The sequence below is a fragment of the Falco naumanni genome, chromosome 1 (genome assembly GCF_017639655.2).
Source record: "Falco naumanni isolate bFalNau1 chromosome 1, bFalNau1.pat, whole genome shotgun sequence".
NCBI classification, from domain to species: Eukaryota; Metazoa; Chordata; class Aves; order Falconiformes; family Falconidae; genus Falco; species Falco naumanni.
Genome location: NC_054054.1, coordinates 111,856,266 through 111,878,132, shown reverse-complemented (window position 1 = coordinate 111,878,132; position 21,867 = coordinate 111,856,266). Strand labels below are relative to the sequence as shown.

The 21,867-nt window shown below is 37.2% G+C and overlaps 1 protein-coding gene across 7 annotated transcripts in view; it reads left to right on the top strand.

Moving 5' to 3' along the window:
• Positions 1 to 21,867, top strand: part of NF1 (neurofibromin 1) — a 103,102-nt gene that overhangs the window by 5,561 nt on the left and 75,674 nt on the right. For 4 of the 7 annotated variants that reach the window (XM_040578420.1, XM_040578410.1, XM_040578427.1 and 1 more), the window contains exons 2-15: positions 4,660 to 4,803; positions 7,348 to 7,431; positions 9,694 to 9,884; positions 12,200 to 12,306; positions 12,564 to 12,631; positions 12,864 to 12,939; positions 13,466 to 13,623; positions 14,286 to 14,459; positions 14,636 to 14,758; positions 15,040 to 15,114; positions 16,174 to 16,305; positions 17,233 to 17,277; positions 19,349 to 19,483; positions 20,058 to 20,171. In XM_040578420.1, coding sequence (XP_040434354.1) covers positions 4,660 to 4,803; positions 7,348 to 7,431; positions 9,694 to 9,884; positions 12,200 to 12,306; positions 12,564 to 12,631; positions 12,864 to 12,939; positions 13,466 to 13,623; positions 14,286 to 14,459; positions 14,636 to 14,758; positions 15,040 to 15,114; positions 16,174 to 16,305; positions 17,233 to 17,277; positions 19,349 to 19,483; positions 20,058 to 20,171 — 1,626 coding nt within the window. Of the gene's footprint in view, positions 1 to 4,659; positions 4,804 to 7,347; positions 7,432 to 9,693; positions 9,885 to 12,199; positions 12,307 to 12,563; positions 12,632 to 12,863; positions 12,940 to 13,465; positions 13,624 to 14,285; positions 14,460 to 14,635; positions 14,759 to 15,039; positions 15,115 to 16,173; positions 16,306 to 17,232; positions 17,278 to 18,823; positions 18,869 to 19,348; positions 19,484 to 20,057; positions 20,172 to 21,867 lie in introns of those variants that run through there. The other 3 variants (XM_040578425.1, XM_040578399.1, XM_040578434.1) reach the window with 2 other exon arrangements.

Genomic DNA, 21,867 nt, shown 5'->3' with positions numbered 1-21,867 from the left:
CTATCAGATACTGCAATGCTTTCCACTTCTTCAAACAGCTTTATAATTCTGTACTAGCACTTACTTTAAAGTTTCAAAGCCAAATTCGACTGCAAAGAACTTGTTAAGAAAGTACATTAGATATTTTTTCTTTTTTTCCTCTGAATAGCCAATTACTTGCACCCCCTCCCCCCCTTTTTTTTTTTCAAATTGGCAAAGTTATTGTCTCACAAGTTTGAAGAAACTGAAACATTTTTATCTCCAGAAACAGATAGGTAGGCGTGATTAGGCATAGGAAAACCTTTGCCTTTTCTTTCTTCAGCAGGATTACAGGCCTCCTGGATATCACTGTAGACAGCAAATTGACCAGACAACTTGTGGCTGCCAGACACTGTTGTAGAATGGTTAACAACATATGCCGTATTAATGCTTAGGGGCAGTAATTTTTCAGATGCCAAGCTTGTGTGTAGAAAAAGCTTTTGAAGTGCTGTTCTAGTATTATTTTCTAAGATGCTAGCAGCTGACCGTGTGCTATGATCCTGTGTATCTGTGAGTTGGCCTAATCATGTTTTTTTCTTAAATGATATAATTTTTTAACAGTATTTGTGATTAGTGATTTAATTTGCATTTTCCATGAAGATGGAATAATTTAATTTTACTTTGGCAAGTTGAAGGGATTTTGCATCTTTGAGGTAATAAATACTTTTTTAAAGTAAGTATTTTAATAGCTACTAGTTCAACTGGATTAATTTTAACAGTCTTGTCTTGTACGTGGTTCAGATCTCTTATTTCTAAGGTTTACTTCTTACTATATGCCTTTTGGAAATGTAAAGAAAATAATCTCTTATGATCTGTGTTGCTCTCTCTCCTACCGATAGTGCTTTGTTACCTCTTTGCATTTAGTAAACCTTGTGAGAGTGGCTCAGTTTTGGTATTGTAGCAGTAGCAGATTTGGGAGAAGCTGCACATGGGCCAAGCAGGGCTTCCTACTTTTCAGTCAGAAATGCACTTCTGGAAACAAAGTTTGGATTAAACCGTCTATGTGGTTGAAAGATGTGTTCTAACAACTAGGGAGCTTGCATGGCTGGTGTAAGCTGGTAGATACTTTTGATGCTTCATCTTATATATTTGCTTTTCTAGTTGTTTCAGCAATACCTGATACACAAGATGACTTGTGTCCTGACTTCAGGCTACACCGGGTCTTGTACTATATTATTGCAACTGTCAGGCTCAGCTACTTAATGGCTTTTCGTTGTCTTTTGCAGCAGTGTCATTTTAAAATTGATCTTAGAAGATTTAAGATTTAATCACTGGAAGGGTTCCAATTTCATCTACCTATTTTGTCTTTGTCTGCTGCGTAAAATAAGGCAAATTGTAGACCAAAATGCCATTGTTCCTTGTCTTCTGTAGCTTATTTGATACCTTTGTGAGACATAGTCAAACTAGATTAGAGGGAGAGAGGGTGTATGGCAGCATGCCTCAGAGTGGGTTGCATGTGCGCAGTGTCATTATAAGGTTGTTGGCTATTGCTTCCTATTTCACTAGTGAAAACAGCTGAATTCAAGTAGTGGACTATCCCTTTGCTAAGCTGGGATGAGTTCAAAATGGTGCGTGCGTTCGTAGTTTGAAGCTCCAGTTATATTTAAGCTTTGTGCTTTGATTTCTGTTTTCAATTCAAATAAAAGCTATACAGGAAACCATTTGTGTCAGTCTTTCTTTTTTTCTAAAATAAAATCAAAGGCAATGAAAGTAAAATGTCAACTTTTTTCTACTGTTTTTCTTGTAATGTTTAGATCCGTGGATGTTTGTATAGAAGTTAGTTTCTTTTTGGTCACTCAGCGCTGGCACTGCATTCTGTTAGGGGACTTACAGTGCTCCAGCATGTCAGAGTGCACAAAGGAAATAGCAGAGAAATAAAAAAACTCAAAGCATCAGTGCTAATACGTCCTTTTTTATATAGTTTCCTATTTTGAATGGTAGTATAGAAAGCAGTTTTACTTCTAGGTGACCTTGTTGCAATGGCTGTTGTGGCAGGAAGCTCTAAAAGTATATAATACAATGTTTCTATAGCATGGAAATCTGTGACACGGTTTCTTTGAGAGGCACTTCTGAAGTGTTTTATCACTCAGTCATATTGAGCTTTTCTGCTGTTGTCAGCACAGAGACTTGAAAATTCAAATAAAAAGTACTAGTAATGGTGAAATTTTTAATTAAATGTATGTATCTTCCACTAATGACTTCTGAAAATGTATTGTAAAAATAACATCCAATGATGAAAACAAAGCTTGAGTCATAAATGCTGTTTGTTCTGCTTTTTCCAGTTTTAAAATGAGCACATTGAAATGCATCACACTGTTTTAAAGCATTACAGTCTGAACACTTGCAAGAGAATTACAAAATGAAGTGGCAATTACCTTGATAGCCCTATGGAACTTGTTGCTATAGGAGATTGTGCAGGCAAAAAGCATCAGCCCTTCCCACGGAGGGGTAGGCCCTTGGCGTGGTTCCCTGGGTTCAAGGCTTGGTGCCAGAGATCCCTGAGCCGCTGTCTGAATGGCAAGCAGGCATTCCTCCTGGGCCTTTCTGTTGCTGTGGGGTCTTTTGTGTGATCTAATGGGCTGAGGCCAGCTGTGTGAGGGTCCACAAGGCTCGGTGCTGGGTCCTGCCCGTGGGTCACACCAACCCCATGCAGCACTACAGGGTTGGGGAAGAGCAGCTGGAAAGTGCCTGGTGGGAAAGGGCCTGGGGGTGCTGGGCGATGTGAGCCAGCAGGGTGCCAGGGTGGCCAACAGCATCCTGGCAGGTGTAAAAAATGCGTAGGTGCAATGCTTAGGGATGTGGGTTAGTGATGGGCTTGGCAGTGCTGGCGGTTGGGCTTGATGGACTCAAAGGTCATTTCCAACCTAAATGATTCTGTGATCAAGCACGGAAGTTCAGTCATTTTTTTTAAGTCAACCCGTTCTCTTAGGAAAAAAACCCAGCCAGTTTGATCCTAGTCTGCAGTACCAAAAGACTTTGTACTAAACCCCAAGCCAAACTGCAGTTTATATGGAGAGGAAATTACACTTGGGCATGAAAACGAGATAGTTATATTGAAGAGGTCCGTTTCCCTACAAATGGAAGATGTTAAGTAGACTGCATTTAATGATGCAGTTGAAACTGATGGGGAAAAAAAATATGTTCCAAGTTTGGGGTTCTTTAATACAATTCATCTAGCATATTTAAATTGGGCATTTAATAGCATTTAAATATGGGCCTTTAAATTTTATCAGCAAAGTTAGTAATGTTAGATGGTTGACAGAGATGTTCGTGACTACTGACAGTATGTGAAGTACCCTTGCCAAGTCTGCAGAGGCCCCCAGCCTGGAAGGTGGCTCTTTAAGCATCTTGCATCTGTAAAGCTGAGTGTACTTCCTTGGAATCCTTCTTTTAACCCATCTTAAATGCCTTGCCCCGCCCCCCCCCCCCCCCCCCCCCCCAGCAGATGCAAAAATACTACTTTGTGGCATTTACTCTGAGCTATCAGCGTCTTTCAGAATACACACTTATTAATAATTCTAGACAAAATTGTAGTAGCAATTAAAACTTGTAGTAGCAATTGAAGTTTCTCTGGCTAGTGAATTCCTGTGTCATGCTTTAAAATACAAATGGCACATGTGGATTACAAAAAGAAGTGATAATACTGATTCCTTTCTTGTTCCCTTGTTTGCTTTTTAAAAACAGAAATCCTCAGTAAAATGATTTTTTTCTGAAGAATCGTTCCTTACATTTTCGTAACGGGCCAGCCCTGTGAGGAGCATGCAGGGGAAGTGACTGCGTGCTTGGGAAGTGACTCGGTTGTGACCCTTGAAGAATTTGGGTACAGCATGAAACAAAGTGCCTAGTGTTCACATGGCAGGAGAAACATCTCAGTTTTGTGCAGTCACTCTGAATCTTATCTTTCCTGGCAAAGATGCGTGTCAAGTCTAGTTTTTACCACTGGGTGTTGGGCAAGGGTGGGTAATGTGGGGCTCACAAGTTGTGTATGGCTTGCCAGTGCTTGAAGTGTGTTTGAGGCTGAGACTTCATTGCCTGGCTAGCAGTGGGGTGTGTTTGTATGGGGACCCCAGCTCATCCCAGTCTGTGGGCCCTGCGGAGGCTGGTGGTGGTGGTTCCTCCTGGGACTCAGTTGTACCTCTTAGCCAGCTCTGTCCTGCGAAGGAGCAGAGGACACTCGAACCACTGTTAATCGCCTTCCGACTCACCTGTTTTGTGAACTGCTGTGATATTACCCCCTCTCAGGTTTCAAGAGGCAGGTTTTTTCTTGCAGGTATTAGCCTTGTGAAGATTTTTGGTGTTTAACGAGCCAATTTTTGAAATGAAGAAACTCTTCTTCTGAGAATTCTCTCTTACATTTTTCTGCTTCTTTTGATTGCTTTGACACTTGGTTTGTAGAAAATTTATCACAAAATAGAGGTTTAGTTTCGTTTCAGAAAAAGAAATAGTTGAACTTCAGTATTTTGTTCTATAGATAGCTAATAGAAAGATGAATGTAGAGAAAATGAAATAATAATGTGTTTGTAGTTGTCTCTTGTAGAATGTTTTTCAGGGTTGTTTCTGGTGTCTCAGAAATTTTTAACCCATCTGTAAAGATGTAAATTTCAGTATAAAACAGTGTGTAATACTTACCTCTTCTTGTAGCTTCCCATAAAGGCTGGCCAGCAGAATACCCACACCAAAGTCAGTACGGAGCACAACAAGGAATGTCTCATAAACATTTCCAAGTACAAGTTTTCCCTGGTCATCAGTGGTCTCACCAATATCTTAAAAAATGTTAATAACATGGTAAGCTTTTTTAATTTTGGATTGTTGCATGATTTTTTGAAATGGTTGTTGCTTGTTATCCACAGAGAGTCACTTGAAATTTAGTCTTGCCTTTTACAGTTAATTTTTTTCTTTTCATCCTTATGTGCTAAAGTTCACCAGCACTGAGCTATGTTATGTATAAAAGGCAGTGAGATAGTTGTGTCAGAGAAATCTAAAGGAAGGTGGTGATGAAGGGGAATTTTTTGTTGGTCGCAGGAATGGCCTGTGACTGGGAACACATACGTGGCTAGCTAAGGCGTGGGTATGTGTAGGTACCTAATAATACTGCGCTGGGGCTCTGAGCATGACCAGGAGGATGCTTGCCATTGCGTGGAAAGGTGCTTCAGTTATCTAGGGAAGCGGTGCTAGCAAAGTCTTCAGAGGGGGTATGCAGCAGGGCAGAGGAGCTGCTGAGCAGCAGCACTAGGAAGTTTCCGCCCCCCACCCCCCACCCCACCCCTGCTCCCATCTGTCCTGCCAGAGCATGACCTGCCAGGAATCCTTTTGGAAAAGGAAGAAAGGAAAAAGAAAGGAAAAGGATTAAAAACTTAGGCTGTCTGAATTTTCCAGGCTGTTTGGATGTTTTAGCATTTGTGTATGTCTATATATATATAAAAATATAATAACTAAATTAATTTCAGTCAGAACCTTTTAAGAAAAATCTTTGAGAAGAGTCTCCTGCCTAATGCTGCCTCTGTAGGCTCCTATCTCCAAAGGGATACCTTACTAGTGTGTAAGAAAAATGAATGAAAAATGTGTGGGTGTGATACACATCTCTTCTGTTTATTGTTAACGGATCACAGCCTCTCAATAAACCACTTAATGTTGATTCTTGCGGGCAGTAGACTGGTGTGAAGGGATGAGATTCAAGGTGATTTTTATATGAATTCCCAAAGAGAAATCTTCAGAGCCAGGTGTCTCGGTAGATGGTTTCCTTCTGCATACTGGTTTTCTGCCTCCAAGGGAACCATAAAATGATTTCTGAAATCCATCAAAATACTTGACTCATCAGCATCACTAAAATTGTCATTTAAAATAGATCTCAGGGGAACCAAAGAGAAGAGAAACCTAGAAAAGAAAAACAATGAGCGTGGATGGTCCATAGTGTCAACTCTAGAAGAATAACTATTACCATCAAGTTGGGTAAATGGAAAGTTTAGGAATCCCTTATGAGGAGGAGGATGCAGTTTGAGATTTATTTTTTTAATGAAAGGTCTGGTTTTGGATTTCTCATGAGAAAAGTTTAGTTCATTGAGTTTTGAAGCTGTGATCATGTGGAATCTCCACAAACAGGCAACAGAACTGGCCAAACTCTAGCAGTACTTTTTTTATATGGCTTTAGTAGGATAGTTTTCAGTGAGCTCTTCTGGATGTCACTTGCATGGAGATACGCATCTTCTAAAACACTACAAATTTGTAGTTTGATAAAGGCAGAAAATAGGTTGTCCTACTGCTAGGGATTTCAGGCTGCCTAAAGCTACCTGTAGTCCCTTTTGCAAGATAATTTATTTTAATTAAACTCCATAGGCATGAAGGAATGTGTTGATGTGTAAGATTATTGACCTATACAGTCAAAAGAAATTTCTGTATGTGATATGTAGATTTTGAAAGGAGAGACCTAGCTATGTGTCAATTAAAATAGGCAACATTTGCTTTGCTCTGAGGAGTAAGACAACTTTTTTATGCTTGATGGACTGAGCTATTGTATGAATCAGCAATATTTTTGAAAGACTTCTACAGCTGAAACAAAACAGACCGGTAGACTGCCATAATAGTCTTAGTTTAGAAGAAAGTCTTGAGGGTTTGCACTCTGCTGAAACTTAGACTTAGTTGAGCTAACCTCTCCTGTGGTTTAAAATACAGCTTCCTTTGGGTGGCTTCTACATGTGTAGGCAATAGTACCAGTGTTTTTTTGGCTAAATCTTTTCTGCTTTATTTTGCTGTCTTAATATTGCTGGAATTAGTCACTATTGTTGGTAGTAAAATTGGGTGCTAGCTTAAACACCTGATGGAATTCTGCCTTCATCCTGTGTCTAAAGTGTGGCATCTTTTTGGAGGGTCTCGTGTGTTTCTTCCTGTGGTCTGTGCTAAATTTTGCAGCACTCTGATAAGCTTGTCGATACAGATTTGTTGTAACATCAGTTCTATTAAGATGTTGGCAATGGAATACATAATTGGAAAAGTCAGCAGTAATTGATACCAGAATAGTTTCTGAAAAGAAATAACCTTCATTTCTGTATAAATCACAGGCCTGATGAAGATAAGGGGCTGCAGTGTACCTCCAGTCTTACTTTGCGGTAACTGTTTGTTCCTTATTAGATTTAACATTGCAGACTGGACAAAGATATTTCTTCAGTGATAAGGTTTTCATTCCTATTTTAATCTAATTTTTGCTGGCTTGCTTTCTAAGCTCAAAACCAGAGCAGTAAAGGAGCAATAACCTATTGTACCACTTTGCTACGTTAATGCATTACAAGTCAAATTTCTGTGTCTCAGATGAATCCATGTCCTTTCTACTTCTAGAGAATATTTGGAGAAACTGCTGAAAAGAATTTATATCTATCTCAGCTGATTATCTTGGATACACTGGAAAAATGTCTGGCAGGGGTGAGTAGGCTTGCATAAGCAATTGCTAAGTTGGAATCAAATGCTTGTGTATGCTGTTGTTACTGGTGCTAAAGTTAAAACTCATCTAATTTAGAACAAAGTAGGATTAATGCTATTTAAAAATTATTAAAAATTCCTATAAATGCAAGTAGTTGATATAATTGATAAATTAAGCATTTGGTGGTGCTTTTTTCTTGCCTAAAATTAGTGATCTTTTTTCAGCTAAATAGATTCAAGTAAACTTGAATTTGCCCTTCCCACTACTCAACTAATTTATGAAGTTGTTCTTCTTCTAATAACTTGTTAAAAAGAATTGCAGAAAACTGCACAAATAAACTCAGAGATGTGTATGAAGTAAAGTAAGGGCAGACACAAACCCAAATGAAGAATTAGGTGTCATGAAGCTTCACTAGATTTTTATAAACTCTGAATGCCTGTGGTGTGTTCTGCTCAGTATTTTTTGAATAGATGCATCAAAACATTTTCATCCCACAATTTAAACAGAAGAAGTAATGGGGCAGTAAATCATGTTAAAAGTAGCAGACAATTAAGTACAAGTATTTCAGTTTTATGCTACCAAGTTTCCTGCATCCAGTGTTGATTTTTCTTCAAATTTCTTAAAACTTTCATTTATTGAAGCAATTTTTCCATGTACTTATATATACACCAGAAACTTTGCTATCACCATTCTAAAGATTACTTTTGCAGGTGTTTCCTAGATTACATTAGTTAACCATGTCCAAACTTCCACTGGGAGTCCAGTCCTGAGGTTTCCAACCAGAGCTATGCTGCAAGGCAGTTTGCTGTTACCTTTGGGATGTAAAAGGTTGTTCAACTTACTGTGCTGAACAGTGTAATTGCAAAGCCAAACTTCACTGTGAGCAAAATTTGCAATGGTTTATTCCTTCAACAAGAAAGGAATATTTTTTTTTAAAAGCTATATTCCTGGATGAATGTCATGAAATTATCTAAGCTCTTTGTTGTTTCCCTGCAACAGCTTTTGAATGTTCTTTCTTTATAAGGTAATGACTTTATTATGGTTAGATTTGTCAAGCAGTGTATCTTATATTACAGTACTGAAACAGTCTCGAATAATTGTGGATTCTTCTAAAATCAAAAAAGATCCAAGTAAATACATTTTCCAGAAAAAATTTCAGCTTTTAAGCTGAGGTAAACACTTCTTTTCAGCACTTTTTGTGTCTTTGATGCAGTGAGTCAAAACAACTGTTTTAATGTCAGAAATTAATTATTTTAAAATGTTGTTTATATGCGTATTGCTTGAAATGTTAATGTGTTTTTCCTGATAGATGATGATATTTGAGCAGCCTAAAATTGTGCTGAATACTTCTTGCTTTGTCAATTCAAATGAGAGCAAGTTGAGCCAGTATATGTTTAATAAGACTGAGCCAAAGTTCTATACAAAGAGTGTTGTGTTCTGCGATATCTTCAGATGTATTTCTTGCTCGCTGTTCTTGCTCAATGTTTCATCAAGTTCTCATGGCAACAGGACTCAGGTCAACTAAGTGGGAGTCTCTGAAACTTCTCAATTCCCTATGGTAAATTCATTGGTAGAATTTTAGAAAGCTTTAATGCTGACCCTTCTGTTAAAACTTGCTCTTAGTAGAGCAAAGTTTCACTTTGAATTCTTTTGTAAATAGTTTCCTTATGTCTCATACTGTGCAAACTGGCAAAAAATTAGATTTTTCTTTTGCAGGAAAGTTAAACCATTTTGGACTTACATAGAGCAACCCCAGGCAAGAGCAAGGGAGAAGCACTTCTTTTTTGGTTGATTTTTTAATATAAAATATTTGATGTCAAAATACAGCGGTTAGAATACTAACTAGGAGAAGTAAGGGTGGGTCTTTGCCCTTTGAGCTTCCATTCAAAGCTGAGATAGTTAATGTTCTACTGCTGATGCTTTACACAAATCAACAGGGTGCATTCCTAAAAACAGAAATGTATTTTACTTCAAAAACTAGTTTGATATTTTGCTTGATACTTGCTGACATTGATCAGCTTGGTGTCCTGCATATTTGGAGACTTAAATGAAAATTGAAGGTGGTTTGAATGGTATGGGTTAATTGTTCAAATGGAAGGAAGCCTTTTTTCTGTGTAGACTACTTACACTATGGTCAGTGATAGCCTGCAGGCAGAATTAGAAGTTTAGATTCAGGTCCTGTGCCTAGTAGTGGCAGAATCTCCCATTTTTTTACCTCTAAATGTACAAAACAATTTCATGAAATACTGAATGTTTATTTTTAGCAACCAAAGGACACCATGCGACTAGACGAGACTATGCTGGTAAAACAGTTGCTGCCAGAAATCTGCCACTTCATCCACACTTACCGTGAAGGGAACCAGCATGCAGCTGAACTACGTAATTCTGCCTCTGGGGTTCTTTTTTCTCTTAGCTGCAATAACTTTAATGCTGTGTTCAGCCGCATTTCCACCAGGTAGGTGTTTTTCAGTAGCCTGACTTGGTGTATTAGCTAATCTACTACATACTGTTGTCTAGAACACCTATCGTGAGTTGTAGTCTTTTGCATTTCAGCAAAGTTTAGTGTTTAAATGATACTTAACCAAGGTAGTTCTGAAGTGAAACTCCCTCTATCTTTCAACATTTTACTTGAGTTTCAGGTTACAAAGAACCTGTTTCATATCCATTCCAGGTTACCGCCAGCTTGCTTTCTGTGAGCTGCATTTATTGCCTTTTTAGTCTGCTTTCATAAGTACAAGTCAAATGCAGTTGTAGAGTGAAAATAATGATAACTTGGCTGAATGAGTTGTTCCGGGTGCAAGGTGTTTTGGGGAAAAAAAAAAAAGGGGGATGCTAAGTTAATGGGTTGTGTCCGTATAGTTATGAATTCAGAATGCAACATTTCTGATTGTCAGCAGCTCTGTTGGAGCTCCAAGGCTGTTTTCTTTCCTAATTTTTCCTGCTTGAAGGCTTTTGTGTTAAATCTGTCTTATGCCTGAAGGGGACAAAACAGCTGGACTGTTTGTTAGTTGTTGGAAAAGACGGGTTTGTCTTCTGACTGACTTGAGTTTCACAGCACATTTACTGTAAAAATAACTGTCTTTTCTGCTGTTTGAAGTGAGAAGAGAGACAGGCCCAAAGCTTCCATCTATTCTTTACTCCTTTTGCCTTGTTCCAGATCCTTCTGATTTTTCAGCATTTGCCAATCCACTAGAGTTGTATATTAAGCTTTTTATTACTGCAATACTTTGATGTTTTTTGAAAGTTCTTGAAGTACCTTAGCTCTTTCTTATCACACGTTTTTCCAGCTAACACCATCCTTGATTTATTACAAGTGTAGCTTGGGCAGCCTTACGTGGTTGCATAGCAATGAGCATGCCAATTTATTTGAAACAAAGATTTATATATTCCTTATAATGTAAAAACTGTTCCATTCCAACAGTTTGGAAACTATTTGCATTTTAGAAATCAGTCTGAAATTGTTTAATAATTCAAAATTTTGAGTATTTTAAAAGCTTTTACAGACCCTTTAATAACTTATGTTTCAAGAACATAGACTTGGCAGCTAGCATGGAGGATGTGGTTTTATTCAATAGGTTGATTATGTTTTGTTGCTTATGGAAATGGAAACAATTTTTTTGCTCCTTTTATAGGAAGTATTTTTTAGTTGAAGTTTTTTGACAGTCTTTGAATCTAGTCCATGCATCTATACTTATTTGCACGTCTGTAGCATGGTTTACTTCTGAAGCTCCAAAGCCCTTCTTACCATCCATTTGAGCTGGAACATACTGCTTTTTCCTTAACCTGTTTTTCACTTCAAAATGGCTTGTACATAAATAGTTAAATATTTGACCAATTGTTGCTGATCTCCACAGGGGTCAGCTTGCCGACAGTTAGCATTGCTGGTCTTCTGACCTGTGCTTCCTGTTTAGGCATATTTCTAGGCCTTGTACAGCAGCTGGGGGATTTTTGGCACAAAAAGCACAGCAGTGGGGACCTTCCCATTCCCATCGAGCGCTGTTAAGTATTCCTGGTGTTGAAGAAATGAAGAACTGCTTTTGTGTGTAGTCCTAGAAATTGCATTCCACATCTAAAACGCATCTGTAGCTTTGGAATGAGACATGGCAATCTTTAGTTTGTGAGAACATATGATTTAGTTATTAGTGGCTTAGTATCTGATGAGATGTTTGGTAAATCGTCTAACATTACATCTTAAGTGTAAAAAGACACCATTGTGTTTTAACTGGTGTGATTAAACTTCATCCTGTTAGCTTAGGCCAGAAAAACATGGACCTTCTTTAGCTTACAAAGTGTGATTGTAGCTCCCTTCAGTGGTATTGAGTACTATCAGTCACTGCTTTCCTCTTTGGAAATTTGCTGGGGTGAGATTTGTAAGGAGCAGTAGTCTCAAGGTGTCATGATTCCATGCATTTAACATTTAGTTGAAGAGAAGACAAGATTACTGCTACAGTATGGTAGGTAACAGAAGAATTTAGGCAGATGTTGGGCATAAACAGACTATCACCAGATGGTATTGGTATCTTGTGAGACTCATCACTGCTATTTCTAGATCCATGTTCAGTGTGAGGATGGAATAAGACTGTAATATAAACTCCTAATCGTGCAAGATCCTTCTTTCATCTCTAAACCTGGAAGAGTTTGTTTGAGGAGATTTGTATTATGTGAGATCATATAATATTCCCCAGCTATTCAAATGTATAGAACCATAGGTATGTGTTCATACCTATCTGACATAATCTGGAGAAGTTACTTTACTTTGCGTATTTTTAGATTACAGGAACTGACTGTTTGTTCAGAAGATAATGCTGATGTTCATGATATTGAACTTCTACAGTACATCAGTGTGGATTGTTCAAAACTAAAACGACTCTTGCAAGGTATGGTTTGAGCCTGTGTTTTGAAATGTTTTTATCTGAATATAGCTAGTTAGAGATGGCACAACAGTATTGATATGTATATCTCTAATTCTGTGTTTTACTCCAAAGTCATATATCTACCAAAATATTTAGAAATACTTAAGTAGCATAAAGACATTGATTTTTAATTTGCTTTGCACTTCAAGTGTCTTTTATAATCTGTGTTACTTCTCCAGAACTGTTTCTTTTCTAAATGCAGAAATGTTTTACCTTTACAGAGACTGTATTCAAGTTTAAAGCCCTTAAGAAAGTAGCTCAGTTGGCTGTTATCAACAGTCTTGAAAAGGTAAGTATTTTAATATTTATTTTCTGTTTAATTGCTTATTTGAAGACTTTCTCTAATTTAGGAATAGTTGCAATTCAGTAATTCACTACAAAATACAAGTTGGTGCATCCCTTTGACGCATATGTTTTGCAAGAAATCGAGTGATAGAAGGGTAAAATCTCTCTTTAAGTACATAGTTCAGGAAAAAGTATGTTAAGCTCTGAAATGTTAAGATGTTTTGCATTATCTGCAGGCATTTTGGAACTGGGTGGAAAACTACCCTGATGAATTCACAAAGCTGTATCAAACACCGCAGACTGATATGGCTGGTAAGGCATAATAAATGACATAGTATTCAAAAGTTGGTTTCTCAGACAACCCCATGTTCACTTGCATTTTGTGCCCTCTTTGCATCTTTGCAGCCTGCAAATAAGAAACAAATTTCTGTCAACCTTTGTCAAGGAAGCAAGGGTGTATCGCTTGCTTTTCTCTACTGACTCCTTTTAAAGAGATTCATTTTGTGGTTCACAACACAAAGAAATAAAACCCAAAAGTTGGAAACTCTAATATATACTTTATTTATACCTTAATATATACTTTAATATATACTTGATACAAGCAAAAAACTTGGAGAACATATTTGTCTTTAGTAAAAAAGAGAGGAAAAGGTATATTTTCAGGTAAACCATATCTTTAATCGGGTTGAGATCATTTTATCCCCAGTACTGGGCCAGTAATTTGCAAAACAGAACTTGTCTTCTGTGTAGGTGAAGCCATCCCTCTGCTCTTTTATACCTGTTCTTTACCTTTTCATAATTAAAATTGATACTGAACTTCAGTTTATATTTTATGCAGATTGTGCAGAGAAGTTGTTTGACTTAGTGGATGGCTTTGCTGAAAGCACAAAACGTAAAGCAGCAGTTTGGCCACTGCAAATCATACTCCTGGTCCTGTGTCCAGAGATAATCCAAGATATAGCAAAGGATGTGGTAGAGGAGACTAAAATGAACAAGGTAAGAGAAGAAAAGTATGTGAATTCTGGTTCTGATTTCTAGAGGATGCTTATTAGTTTTGCTTGTTCTGTATTTCAGGTGTATTTTATTTTGTCTTTCCTGCCTAAAAAGCACATTACAGTTCTATCTGTAAATTTATGCACCCTTCTAAAATTCTCACCTAACATACATTCTTTCACTGTCAATAATTCATACAGATAGCATGTCCCAAACAATGGTATTTCTAAACTTTTAAATCTCCTTGGAGATTTGATTCCCAGTGTTAATTATTTCCCCTGCCTCCACCAGTAGCAAGCTTAGCATTGCTCTAGCTGGCCTGATTGTGCTGTTCTAGGTTTCTGCAGTGTGTGTACTGTGTGTTCCATAATTGCAGTACCTGTAGCAGGTGTTGAACTTGATGTGGCTGCAAACATTCTGGTTGAGAATAAACAACCATCTATCTTTGCTGGTCTGATTACCCTACATCATTCAAATTGAATATCTTTAATAAACATAATGTTTCTCCAAAATGCTGCATCAGGTTGTTTTTTTGCAATCCCAATACCCGTGATTTTTGATCAGAAAATGCAGTGTTGTTTGTTCTTAATATTTAAGGGTCTAAAACCCCTGACCACAGGTTACCAAAGCTCTGGTTATAACTATTCCTGGTTTGAATTCTGCAGAAACTGTTTCTGGACAATCTCAGGAAAGCACTTGCAGGCCACAGTGGGAGCAGACAGCTGACTGAAAGTGCTGCTATTGCTTGTGTTAAACTGTGCAAAGCATCTACCTACATCAACTGGGAAGATAATTCTGTCATTTTCCTACTAGTGCAGTCCATGGTAGTAGATCTTAAGGTAAGAATTTGCTTCCTATTTGCATTGAAGAAATCCAAGTTTGAAAATACTGAAATAAACTTTTAATTTCTCCTTAATTGAATACTTGCAGTACTTTTCAGTGGAAAGTTTTGTATTAAAAGTAGACAAGAATAATCTTGGTGTCTGATTTATATATATTTTTTTTTAATATATAGAATTTGCTGTTTAATCCAAGCAAACCTTTTTCAAGAGGCAATCAAAATGCAGATGTAGACCTTATGATTGACTGCTTAGTTTCCTGCTTCCGCATAAACCCTCAGAATAACCAACACTTTAAGGTGAGAACACTACTTACTGGTAAGTGTGACCTGTCAGTTATAGAAGATACGCTGACAGCAGCTGGGAACTCATAAATAAGTTCAACTCTATACATATCCCTTAATAATAAGTCCCTGCATGTTTTCACAAACCTTTCCTTAGCTGATTAGGTTTTTCTCTTGTTTAGATTTGAACAGCTTTGTCAATTTCTTAGAAAGGCTCCAGTATATTATTCAGTGTGATAACAAAGGTGGCAAAGACAAAGATGTTCCTAAGTGGCTTTTATGTATTTTTTTTGTAGATCTGCTTGGCGCAGAATTCCCCATCAACATTTCATTATGTGCTGGTAAATTCACTCCACCGAATAATCACAAATGTAAGTTCTGAAAGTATTTAATCAGCCCAGCAATCTGTGGTGGCTTCTATTCAGATCAGTTTTACTAAATACAGTTTGAATAGCAGACCACGTTTGGTTGCCTGTATCCATGCAGCAAGAGTTGCTTGCTAGTAAGGAGGGACATACAAATTTTATTAATGCTGTGCAGTTGGATTCCCAGTTTGAGAGCTTGTATTCCAGTATAAAACTTCAGTACATATATGTTTTAATAGCTTCTTATATTAGATGACAAATGAATCTTAGGTTGTCTGGTTTTATAATAGGTGCTGCTTTATTAATACATGAAAAACACTTCTAGGTCACGCATAGTTACACTACCTTCTGCTGCTTCTAGTATATTGACATAGAAACTTCGGGGAAGATGGCCTCATGGTTTTGCTCAGGGATTTGATCCAGTATGAATTCAAATAGTGTAAAATTGTAGTAAGTGCTGAGTGCCAAAAATATTTTGGAAGTTTGTGCAGTGGTTCATCTTCAATTTGTTACTGTTCTTTAAGTCGCTAAAATATGACTTTGAGCAACCAGCCTTACTTAATTTACACAACATTTTCTGTTTCACTTATCCCAACATCACAATGAAAACTATATTTAAAAAAAACCCCACAAAACTAACCAAAAAAGTATTGGGCACTTTAGCATATGGGGGGTGAAAATGCTGCTGTAGATGTGGTGGAGTAATACAGCTTTTCAGATATTATCAAGTACTTAAAATACCAATTTTTCATTTTGTTTTGGATTATTACTTACTGGCATTCTACTGTGGTTTCCTGCATTTATAGTTTCAGAGTTAGTGCTTTTGCAGAAAGAAGAGTAATACAGTAAGCAGCTAAGTTGAAAGTATTGCTTCTATTACAATTCTCTTAAATATTATGAGTTTTATTATAAGAATGCAAAATACTGTGTAATACTGTGTAAAATACTCATCTGTAAAGGTTAGTTATCCCGTGGCTTTTGTAACTCTTAGAGGACTAACATCAATCATAGTCTTAACTGATATTACCAGTTTAACATTTGAGCATTTCTGTGTTTTTGTTTTAGTCTGCGTTGGACTGGTGGCCCAAGATTGATGCTGTGTACTGCCACTCCATGGAGCTCCGAAGCATGTTCAGTGAGACGCTTCACAAAGCTATTCAAGGCTGTGGGGCACATCCAGCAATTCGCATGACTCCGGTAAGACTTCTAAAGAAGCTGTTAAAACACAAACCTGTTGTTTTTCCCGTGTCTCCATCCCATTCCAGCTTTTTTAGTCATTAACTTTAGACTGGAAACTAGAGGGGGGAAGAACATTGCAATTCAAAAAGCAACAGAGAGCCGCCATACATGCTCTGTAAACCTTGCAGGTTTCGGTATATTGACTAACTGTTTCTACTCAGTTAGCGATGTATGTTTCTCAGTTTTCATGTGCTTTTGAACTGGTAACATAGAAGTATTTCTTCTGTAACTGTCCTCTGTGGCTAACTGTTCATTGTAAGCTTTCTTGCTGTGTGAATAGCTAGGTAATATGTCCATTCTTGTTTAATCTGAAACGCCAAAGCATTCTGTATGTGAAGATAATTTCTGAAAACGGCAATGCTTTTACCATGATTGGCATGAATATCACTTCTCTTCATTTGTCTTGCTTGCTTTTTGTTGAGCAAGTTGACTGTTTGGTCTTGGTGACAGCAACAAAGTAAAAGATTTTATAAGCATGATGAAATAAAGTCAGTATTCTTGGTTGTCTTGGAAAAAGTCTTAAGTACATTCAAATTTATAGTTCGTCCAAATTTTTGTAGTAAGTTCACATGTAGCTGTGTTGCCTTGCTTCTGAACTTTCCATTTAGGACTTCTGACGTGTCAAGTGAACATGGTTGGTTGTTTATAGAAGGCCTAAAATGATACATGAAAATATTCCTATTTGGCTTCTCAAATGAAAGCAAATAATCAAAATACCTTTAGTTGAAAGCTACGACATGTTGAACTTGCTTTTTACATGTATATATTCATCTGTTGAGAAAATAGCAGGGGTATTGTAATGGCAACTCTGACATTGATTGGTGGTGCTTTGTCTTCTGCTTCTTATTTTCTGTTCTTACTGGCTGCTGTCGCTGACATGGTCAGATGCCAACCAGTCACTGTTTTGCATGGCAGTGGGCCTCTGTTGCTGTAAGTATGACCCATTGTAACTACCGCAGAAAAGCCTTTCCTTGCTCTGACTTTTCTGTGCATAGTTACCACTGCAGTCACCTCCCTTCACCTGGGATACAGAAGGTAGCATGTTTTACATGAGAATGTAGGGCTGGAGGAGACCTCTTCTGCTTTTGGCAATTGCAAGGCAAACCCTTTCACAACCAGTTGAGCTCCTTCCTAGAAGGAAAGGCTTTTTGTCGGTTTTGTTAATTTCTTTCTGCCCCCTACTTTTCCCATCACGGTGCTCTTCCAGAATCTTCCCACTCTGATGTTTTCTAATTTCCAGCCTAAACTTATTTATGTCTAATTTATCCCCATTTGTTCTTGTTCCAGTGTTGTCTGTTAGCTTCAGACTGGTGTTTATCCCCTTGATGTATTTGCAGAGAGCAGTCATGTCCCCATCTTTGTTTCTTGATAGTCTTTAGTTTCGATTGTGTGAAGTAAATAAATCTCTTCACAGAAACAAATCAGCTTCTTTGGCCATGTGCCTCTTCTCCCAGTTCCCTTAACTGTAACAAACTAAGGTTTAGCACAGCATTAGTTACCTCTACCAGTGTGGTATCAATTTCTTGATAGGATGCTTTTTATGTGGTAGACTTTATTCTGTTTATTTTCACAATAACTATTTAACAAGATAGCATGAGGTTCTAATTTTTTGTAGAACTTAATTATACAACACTATATCTTTTCAGTTAACCTTGAGGATGATTTCAAGCTAGTTTTTTCTTTTTCAAAACTTCAAAGTTTAGTGAAAATGAAAACCAAATTTGTTTTATTCGTTGAGATCTCAGCAAATAATAAACTAGACAAAATAGTTTAAAAAGCTGACTTTCTAAAGAGCGTTGTATTCTGTCTTGTGTTGAATATCCACAGTGGCAGTTTTTCGTCCAAACTTACTGTCTCTTAACTATTTTGGTAGCTGTAAGCAAAAATACTAATTTAATCCCTGCTGATAAAAGATTAAAATTAATGAAAATATAAATTCTGTAAACTTATTTGAGAAAGATGAAAATATTTTGTCTTTGGACATAGTGGGGGCCAGTTAACTTGAGTTCACCATATATACGTATGCGTGTATATATATACACACACGCACGTATATATATTTATATTATTTTTCGTAGACTTTACCATGCATCCAGATTGCTTTTGTTGAGATGAAGAAACTGCTGTTGATTGCCATACAACAAGGTGTTCACTTTGAAGGGCTGTAGCATTGAAGCATAAACTCTATTTTTTAAATCCTTACAACTAGTAGTATCCATATACACTTGTTTCGCAGCCAGTACTGTATATAAGCATTTGTTGAATGTGTTGGTCATATTGCTACCTGGATTCTGTTGTGTGAACAGCAGGGGTAGAATATGATATAATTCACATTGGAGTCAAACCAGAACACGTTATGTGAACCGTCAATGCATACCTTAAAATGTCCTCCATTTCATATAAGGAAGTTGGCTGGTACAGAAGTAGCTTACTGATTTATTATTTTTTTTTTTCAGATGGAACTAGTGGTTTTTTTTTTTTTATTTAAACGGTGGACTGTGTTCCTTGTGAAAACTGAAAGGTTCGTTTTTCAGAGGTCTTAAAGATGAAAATGCTATCATCTGGACTGTGATTATGGCAGAAAATAAAGAGACTATTTTTCCCTTTGGAAAAAAGTTCCCTACCCTCTCATGTATTCAAGCTTACTTGGATACATTTATTTCTTTCTCTGACCGGAGAAAAATTCCTGTAAATTCTTTTTGGTAGTTTTATCCATTTTTCTTTTGCCACAGTTTGTCTTATGCAAAAACTTCTTACGTACACGTGCAGCTCACTAAAACAACTCTTAAGCAAACTTTAAAGATACAATAAGTGATAGCATATGCGTATGTAAAAGGGGATTTTTAAGTAGAAGGCTATGTGACTATACTTGAGTAAATTTTGTATACTTTTAAACTTTTTCATGAATTACAGATTATAAAAACAATACACTTAGATGTTTAATTACAACTGCTATGTAGACTGCCTTACTGACAATGTCTGTGATTTTTCCTTCCATCAGAGTCTTACATTTAAGGAGAAAATGACAAGCCTTAAATTTAAAGAAAAACCTACTGATTTGGAAACCAGAAGCTACAAGTTCTTGCTGTTATCTTTGGTAAAACTGATCCATGCTGATCCAAAGCTTTTGCTGTGTGTAAGTATATCAAACTATTCATTAATAGTAAAATTTATTTCTGAAGCTACTAAATGAATAAAAATCAAACCCATAAACCTGGCATCTAGGATACTACCCTACTCAGCCTTTTCTCTGGTCATAATGCTTCTGTGCTTTCAAAGGAAAAGACAAAACCAAAAAGAAACTAAGAAATTTTACAGAACCAGGGCAACACAATGCATTGGAGCATAAAGCTCTCTAACACTGAAGGGAGGAGAGGGGAATAGAAGAAGAAAACTAAAGTAAGTTTGGGGGAGAAATCAGTCATCATTTCAGTGAGTAGAAGGACAGATGTGGTCTTAGATCTTCCATTTTCTCAGGTCTATTTAATGTTTAATTTAAAAATATTTCAATTCTGTCAAAGATGTGATATGCACGGGGTATCATAGTTGTGGGGAAAAAAACAAACAACCCCCCCCCCCCCCCCCCCCATGTACTCAAAGATCCAGAAATCTACTTAGTTTAATTATGGGAATCTGCTGTAGAGGCCAGTAACATGGTCAGTCATTAAAAAGTTTTGCAATTTAAACTTGTTTTTCTTTTTGCTGTGTAGAACCCAAGAAAGCAAGGTCCTGAGACACAAGGTAGCACGGCTGAATTAATTACAGGTCTTGTACAACTTGTTCCGCAGTCCAGCATGCCAGATATAGCACAAGAAGCCATGGAGGTAAGGGGTAAATGTTCTCTATACCAAATGATTAGTACACAGACAAATCAAGGGTGTTGTAGAAGCTCTGAAGTATTAGCCGTGAAGTTCTGTGTTTTAGAGTTTGATCTCTATTGATCTTTTCCTAAATGCCTCCTGCACTGCAGGTTTTACAGGAGAGGCCTCTAAGAAAATTTTAAAGAGCAACTCATTCTGCCTCTTGTGACAGCCCTGTGTCCCTTTATATGGTTTGTTCATCCCTGGTGGTGATCAAATGCAGCTTGACAGTTCCTCTGTTCCATCTCTGCTGAGAGCACCATTAAGCTTGCCCTTTCTCTTGTGTGTTTTCTAAATGACTGTGAGAAAAATGCCTAAGGCAGTGGCTGGGCTTCTGTTCTGTTGTGAATCAGAGGAGGTTGTGTGTTTGGGAGGGATGGATAGGATATTTAAGGCTACTGAAACCTTCCTGCCAGCTTTCACTTGAAGCAGCTAACAAATCACCAAGTTACTTCTGATTTTTGGCCTTTCCATGCAAAGTTGCTGATTTTGTGACTTCACCAGTTCAGTTGTAACATTTTTTGCTGCTGTGGGTCTCCCAGGCACTTCATATCCAGCGAAAGCAGGCTTCAGCTTCTCCTTGTGCATAGTGCAACAGGAAGAGTTTTGTTTTTTCAGTCCATGGTGCCTGTTACTATCCTGCCTTCTTTAGATTCCCCTTCTGAAAAGTGCATTGTAGCATATGTGCTTCATTGACAGCTTTCATGTTTGGGGTTTCCATAGGTAGACTGAAAAAATTTATGTACTATTAAAGCTTTAAATAAATATTTGATTTTTAGTAGGTGAAATAAGGCTTTTTGGTTAAACCTTGCCTCAACAAGAATTGCTGCAAATAGTGTTAATATACTACTAATTATCAATATGAAATATGTATTTCTTGATTGTTAACTGGTCTAATTCAAGAATATTTCTTGTATAAGAATAATCCTTTTCAGTGTGAAAGTCTCTGTGGAAGTTTATGTTGGGTAGTAACAGCCTTATGGTCATTTATGGGAACCCAGTGATTGGAAAGTTTTGGCCATTACGTTATTTAATTTTGGTGTACTGTTCAGTCTTGATTCTTTACTGGTCTTGATCCCCAGTCTACCTAATTATTGGCTTAACTAGCTGAGAATTGGCCTCTTGTGTCTGTTTTTGACTAGTAGGTTAGCAAATAAGCTCTGGAGTATTTGTTTAAGCTAGGAAGCAATTTGAAATAACTACTTAAATATTGTTGGACCACACTATGGGTTGTTTGTTTTTCAGATGTCATTTTTAACAGTATTCCAACAATTCCTTTGCACCAAAGTTTTTAATTTGTCAGAAAAGTAGCTAAGGCTTTCACATTTCTGTCTTTAATGAGTGTATTTTCACCAAGTGGAGATTTGTCTGCCTGTGTATCAGACACCCCCAAGTAATATGTGACATAAGAGGAGAGATTTTTGTTTGCTGTAGTTGGTTGATATAATTAAGAATAAACAACTTCTAATCAATATTTTTGTGTTTCTTTGTAGCCTTTGACCAGTTTCCTTTTTATCAGCTAATTTGAGTTGATTTTTGAAATGTTTGTAGTTAATCTGACTAAATCAAAAGCAGAGTTTAAAGCTTTGGTCATAGTTCACCAGTATGCTCTTGGATGTGGTCAGAACCTCCTCTTAGCTAAGTTTTTGCTTGTGCCAGG